This window comes from Oncorhynchus masou, chromosome 2, assembly GCF_036934945.1.
Source record: "Oncorhynchus masou masou isolate Uvic2021 chromosome 2, UVic_Omas_1.1, whole genome shotgun sequence".
Classification (NCBI taxonomy): domain Eukaryota; kingdom Metazoa; phylum Chordata; class Actinopteri; order Salmoniformes; family Salmonidae; genus Oncorhynchus; species Oncorhynchus masou.
The window spans coordinates 12,164,540-12,171,477 of NC_088213.1; the positions used below are offsets into that span (position 1 = coordinate 12,164,540).

At 40.8% G+C, this 6,938-nt stretch overlaps 1 protein-coding gene across 1 annotated transcript; it reads right to left on the bottom strand.

Moving 5' to 3' along the window:
• Window positions 1–449: 449 nt before the first annotated feature.
• LOC135555350 (cyclin-dependent kinase inhibitor 1B-like) lies at window positions 450–6,681 on the bottom strand. Its single transcript, XM_064987702.1, has 2 exons — window positions 6,254–6,681; window positions 450–986 (listed from the first exon to the last, which is right to left on the bottom strand). The coding sequence occupies exons 1-2, from the start codon at window positions 6,538–6,540 to the stop codon at window positions 956–958; spliced, it is 318 nt and encodes a 105-aa protein (XP_064843774.1). The 5' UTR covers window positions 6,541–6,681; the 3' UTR covers window positions 450–955.
• Window positions 6,682–6,938: the final 257 nt, after the last annotated feature.

Genomic DNA, 6,938 nt, shown 5'->3' on the forward strand with positions numbered 1-6,938 from the left:
CCGGCTAAGGGCTAGTTAATCGGAAAACCTCCCACATTGGTCTCATATCGGAAATATGCTTACATGCTGTAGAATGGATGAGCTGATTTGCATATCGACAGCGAGAGTAATCGCATCTGCATCTCCGTGCGGAATAATGAGCAGTAAATGTAAAGCTCGTGGGATTAGTATATCTATCAACAGCCATAATGAGGCAGATCTCATAAATGATTCAGTGTAGGGCTAGTCTATAGGTCTACTGCTGCTACAATTTGTTGAGGCACTCTTCAAGTGCTGTCAAATGGAACGACTTGCTGCTCTTATTGTTTCTCTAGTGTGAGGCTGGGGCTGGAGGTGGGTATGGGCAGGTGGTGTCCCTGTTCATCTCGTTAGCCATTTGAGGGCTCACTAATACAATAAAATGAACAGAAAGTCAAAATGTAAACTACATGTTTTAATAGTTTCCCCAGCTACCATTTAAACAATCGCAGAAAACTTAATTGAATTAAAACATAAATTAGTTGAAATCAAATAAAATAATGTAAAACATTGTTACTCTGGCAAAAAACCTAAGCCAACATGTGTGAGTTACATCTTTTGTCCAATGGAAAATAATTGCAAAAAAGGCAGATAACCTATGTAGCAAATTAAGCTTAAGTATCATTTGAGGGCTCACTAATGCAATAAAGTGAGCAGAAAGTCAACAAAATTGGTCTTTCACAGATGCCATTTCAAACAATCAGACACGTAATAAATTAGTACAAGTTAATTGAATTATTCTTTTTTTTTTAAATACATTGTTACTTAAACATTTGTTGCTTATTTGGGAGGGTTACTCCATCTTTTTTTGGCCCGAGACGGAACATATTAACTGCAGAAGCGGCAGATGGTAGCATTTGTCAACGTGGTTAACCGAAAGGTTCCCTCGTTTCTTCAAGGGGAATTGAGAGAAGAATTGTGCTGAGGGCGAGTCATCTCAGACATTAATCTTCTCGTCGGGAACAAATCTGCAGGGAAGAGGTGGACAACGGTTAGCCTTCAAGTCATACTAGTCAATAATACAAGATCAACATTATGTAGTCGGCAAGTCATTAAAACACGTTTCTCATTAAAGAGTTTGTTAGTGACAACTAGTCATTCAGGGCAGCGGAGCCTCACCTGTCTTAAGAAAAATAAACTACAGGGAGAGTTAGAAAGTTCATGCCCCCTCGGGTGCTGCCATAGTTACATTAGACATTCCAATCCAAGAAGCCTCAAGGGCATCGGCCATACACATTACACAAGTTGGAAATTGCAATTTCAACAATGAGTAGTTTGGAAGGAGTCAGAGGCGTAGTTGCAAAGCAATCCCTAAAAATGTTGACCTCCACTGCCAGCTAGTTGGTGGAGGGTCCAAGTCTGTGTTTAAGGCTCTTTTCCAAGCTTAAAAAAGGATAAACATTCACAGCAACACCATGGGCCAGAAAAGGTTCAATATATTCTGCCACATTCAAGACAATTGGGAAATGAGGATTTAAAAAAAAGGGTAAAAAAGTGCATACTGGGAAAATGGATGAGCATTCAAAATCTAACTCAGAGTTCCAAGTCTAGAGCGCTGACGATTCAACCTCGTTTCAAAGCCCCAAGTTCCCAGTGATCTAGAAAGCACCATAAATCCAGAGAATGCAAAACTGACAAAGTCACAGACAATTTGTCCAAAGACCGCTGTGCCATCTTCCTGTTGAAAAATGTATTGTATGCTGTACAAATTATGTAGTATGCCAGGGAGGTATACTGTAGCTAAGGCATGTTGTGTAGTAAGCTGTTAGTAGCCCATGTGACTAACCTAACAATTTGGTCCCTCCCCTCCTCCCATATTAACCTATTTTATGGAACTGTCAGATTGTAAGAGCTTTCATTGTCTGTTTATATGCCCCCTTCATCCTATGGTTCTGACTTGGTGTACAGGAAACAAAAAAGGCCCACATTAACTAGGCAAGTCATTTAAGAATTCTTATTTCAATGACGGCCTAGGAACAATGGGTTTAACTGCCTCTTTCAGGGGAAGAACAGGTTTACCTTGTCAGCTCAGGGATTCAATCTTGCAACCTTTGTTACTAGTCCAACGCTCTCACCACTAGCCTACCTGCCACCCCATTTCAAATTGTCAGTGGAAAAGACTTACGCAAGTCAGATTTTTTTTATTTTACTGGAAATTTAGGCCGAATTAACCCGTTTCGCTGCCAGACAAGACTCCACTGATAGAAAGGTGTAGCAGTGGTAAGCTGTTGGGACAGCTGTATGTAGGCCCTAACAGTTTATCACAGTTAGTGAAATGTGTTGTGTTGCATCTAAAAAAAAAAAAAAATATATATATATAATATGTTTGCCACACCAAAATGCGGACGCTAAAATCGCCACTGTAGAGACCTACCTATAATTTGAGTGGCGTTGACTGCACGTTCATAAGATGTTGTCCTCGACCTCTTACACCGTATACAGTGTTGAGTTAGTTACATTTCCTCGTATTGGACCAATTCTCTTGGTTAACTTCGTTGGAACAAAGTGAAGTCAGAGGGGTTTGGTTGAGGCCACGCACCTCGGCGCTATAGTCTGATGTCACAACCTGAAATTGCGCCAAATGAGTGACTTCTGCATACTTGCAGGATGGATTGTAGTATACGTATTTCTGGTGTTTAGGGCTGGATTCAAGCTGTCGTTGAAATCGCGGAATATCGGCGTTTAATGGAATTAAATTGTATTTGTCATATCGTCAACCCACCCCTTATGGTATTAATCGACAACATTAATAATTCACTATTACATTTAAGTCATTTAGCAGACGCTCTTATCCAGAGCGACTTACAAATTGGTGAATTCACCTTCTGACATCCAGTGGAACACTATGGCAAATAAATTAATTCCGGCGTTCTCTGCATCACAGTGAAAAAAAGAAATCAATACATAGTAAATAAGGTTATCCAAACAATAATTACAACGCTGGAGCAGTAAACACACAGAAAAAACATTAGTCACTAGGATCCAGTCTGGCACAAAGTACTCATGACAGACAAGCCTACACACAAAAACATGTACAATTTAATTCCAGGCTTGATCTAAATATTCCTCAAACGGAAATACAAGGGACAAAAAAACCACAAATTCCTCCTCACTCAGCCTCAGTGCATATCTGGTGTGGTTTCTGGAATAAGAGCGAGCTTATTTCATGGTAGAGAAGGACAATAGAAAATTAAACTAATTTTATCCGGCATTTCTTCAAGGTCACAATAGTTCCATCGTCTTTCCTCTTCACCACAATACCGAAGTGTTTCACTACGCAGAGGCAATATCCTGGCTTTTAGAAAAGGTCAGACATAATCTTACGAATTCACCCTCAACCCAAACAGGCTCATGATTAATCTCTTCCACCCATCGTCTTCATATCGCATCAGTTGTTTAATAATATCCATGTCTCCCTTATTAAATTAGATTCGTGCAGATGGTCAGTTTGACATTCCAGTTGCCCAGGCGCCCCCTATGGATAGATACCACTGAGACTGCTAACTATTCTGGCAAATCCAGTCTAATCCAAAATGTCACCACAGACGCCATCCATCTCACCTGGTTCCCAGCCCATGTCCACAGTTATTCCAAAATGTCACCACAGACGCCATCCATCTCACCTGGTTCCCAGCCCATGTCCACAGTTATTCCAAGTATAGGTGCAAACGTGGACCTAAAAAGTAACGTACTGCTCGGTTATGAACATGTTCGTTTTTAAAATACCTCTTAGCACCCAACACTCCTGCTGAATAGTCCAGAACACACGCATGTCTGATACAGTTTGGAATACGTAGCTTAACCAATATCTTTTAGTGTTTCCTATAACTCACAAGAGCTCTACTTGCCGAGTCGGCCAGGGCAGATGTTGCGTATAAACAACCTTTCTATCAATAAAAACATGTTTTTTTTATATAAATGCTAGTAAACTCAAGAATGTCTTCGAAACAAAACTGAAACACTTTAGTAGCTGGTTATCTTTGCGTTTGGTTCATCATGAGTCGCCATTTTATACACCAATTGACTACACAACATGTTCTGCAGTTCGCCATCAAAATAAAAAAGGCAGTCTTAACACGTTGTTTTTTAAATTCTTCACTGTTCTCTTGTGTTCCCAGTGTTACACTAACAATAGGTACTCAGCCTTGCGCATTACTGACCCTAGAGCCATTAACTCATCATTCCAATAAGGCTTGATCAATTCAAATCTCCCATTTCAGAATATATTACGTCGTCATTTTTCATACCACACATCCAAATCAAATGTTTCTAGGCATCGTCACAGAGTTGAAAAGGCAATGAGCAGAGACTGCGTTCACGGTAAACCCTGGATATGTCGGCTCAATCGGAAATTACCTTTACATTTTAAGGCCGAACTCCCACAATATTTCCGCGATACAAATTGAATCTAGCCTTAAACAGGTGTATATTTTAATAGACCTACACCTTTCTAAACAAAAACGTTACTTTGAAAATGTGCCTTATCCTCAGTGGAACAGGTACAGCTAAGAGGTTTCAGAGCATATGCCGTTATTTGAAGCCTGTTCCAATGATATACTGGTTATTACTTTAAGCGTTTCTGCCTATCCAAACTATAGGACAATTTGGAGACTATTGAAAACGGATAATCAAGCGGGGGGGAAAGTCGTGGTCTTTCAAAAGAGGAACATCGGACTCGCCTAGAAGTTAAGTTGGTGCGTAAAACCCGTAATTTTAGATAAAATGTGATGGTCCGCATTCATAAAGTAGTTGCTTAACGTTAATTTCGTATTGTCGCTGCGTCAGGGAAGCGAACACAGACGTTTCTGCTTTAGCCTTCAGTGTGTGGGTATTAATCACTTTCATTCAAACCAGCATAGGGAACAGGTGAGCAGCAGGTGCTTCTAATCAGGGTTGCCACTCATCTGCCAATTAAAAAGGATGTGGCTTCTGGTCTACCTGTAGACAAGCAGGTTGTGTGGTGGCCTCGTGGTTTATTAATATAAATAATTTCTTTAAAACGTGGGTTTAGCCTAAGTTAAGAGAAGACCCTTCAAGCATGTGCCAGCAAAGCCAACATGAGACCACCCTTAAACTTTATTTCTATCTGTATGGTGATCTAATAGTTGCCACTGGGGGTCAGTATAGCATCCACAACCTAAGGTCTCTACATTTCTAGCAGAAAATACATTGGGGCTTGCATGTTATTTTGGCATTAATTAGTGTCAGTTTAACGTAACAAAAATATTGAGTTAAAGCCCATACGAACAGGGTTTGTTTTCTTGAGTAAGGCAGCTCCAAAATGCAAGCAGCAAATAGGAACATTGTGGCATGATTGGCTCAGTGTTCTGTCACTCATGGGGACAGTACATCGTCCAGATTAAATACTTAGTAAGGATAGACACATTTCAGCTGTTTTGGTCCTTCCATGTAATATAATTCTAAGTGGCCTTCTAAAAGAAAGGCTCAATGTCATTGGCCACAGAAAATGTGAAATTAAATATACAGTAGCTTTGGACTGAACAGGTCAACATTTTAGCTAGCGGTCATCATTAAATCAAACAAATGCATTTTAATCCTTGTCAAATGAAGATATTATATTTAATTTAACAGTGCTAATCGGCTATAAGGATCACACAAGTTGGAAATAACAAAATTCCACAATTAGTCGTTTGGAAGGAATCAGTGGCTGCTAATCAGTGGCCTGCTATTCAACAGAGTGGTTGTGTGTTTACCATAAAGTTAGAGAATGCCAGACTAACAAAATGCCCAAAGGACCACCAATCTTCCTTTTTACGTGAGCAGATCACAAGGTGAGTCAAAAACACATCTTGTATGGTGCTGCATCAATGATGTAATATGCCAGGGAGAAGTGTATACTGTAGATAAAGTAATACTAAGCGTATGTTGTGTATCAAGCTGATAGTAGCACATATGCCTCAACCTAATCAACTGGTCTATTTTCACCTGTTCTGACTTGGTGGTGCACATGTAGCCTATAACCCGTTCGAGAAATGGCATCTAATGTTGTAAGAGACTTCATTCGCTCCATTGTGCTGGAAAGAACTCCGCTGGGATAACTATATGTAGGCCCTAACAGTTTGTGGGAACGCTTGTCGTGGTTAGTGCAATTAATGGAATGTGGCTTTGTATAAGAATGAAAATATGGAGTTCGCACCACCAAGATTTACATAAAAAGTCCCCACTGAGCTCAGTGAAGACTGATTGGTCAGAGGAAGTCTAGGGCTTGGCTTACCTGCGTGCTCCAACTTCCGACACCTGGTAGAAGGCAGGCATCGACTCCGCTGACATCCCTTCCCATTCGTAACGCCCGGGAATCGGTGTGTCTGTCTCGAAGTGGAAATTCCATCGACGCTGGTCTCGTTCAGATATTTCCTTCAGCTCCGCCTTCAACTCGCGGTTCAGCGCATCATGGTCGACGGGTCCAAATAAGTTCCGACAGACGCTTGAATGGCGACGGGGAAGAGTTGCTCTCTCTGCCACCGCGCTCTCCAAACCAGTTGGCGTCGGAACGTTCGTCATGACGTCCTGCAATATGTCCAGATCGAAGAAATAAAAAATGGATGTTCCCTCTAAATTCCGATGCGATCACTGACATTTTGTGAGCGGAGGTAGACTATTTAAAGGCCCGAGGATGCCGACTATATATTGCTCGGCCTTGATTATTGGTTGTCCATTGTCGTGAAAACACGCCCCTTTCACGCCCCCTTTCACCTTTTAAATGGCGTGACTGTCGTCTAATTAGGAGTTTTGCCGTGTTATCAGTTCATTGGTACGTTTCAGGTTAATATTACTCAGAGAGAATACGTGAAGGTTTGCAAAGCAATTCCACTTTCTTTACTTGGATTTATTATGAACACTTTGTTATTTGAGGTTGTTCCCTGTTTTCCAAGTCTACAAATAATGACTTGAATCTTTTG

Bases quoted from the DNA above. Each gene is read 5' to 3' on its own strand.
- LOC135555350 (XM_064987702.1), bottom strand. From the start codon at position 6,540: ATGACGAACGTTCCGACGCCAACTGGTTTGGAGAGCGCGGTGGCAGAG. The intron at 987-6,253 runs GTAAGCCAAGCC...TCTTCCCTGCAG, and splicing joins TCGGAAGTTGGAGCACGCAG to ATTTGTTCCCGACGAGAAGA.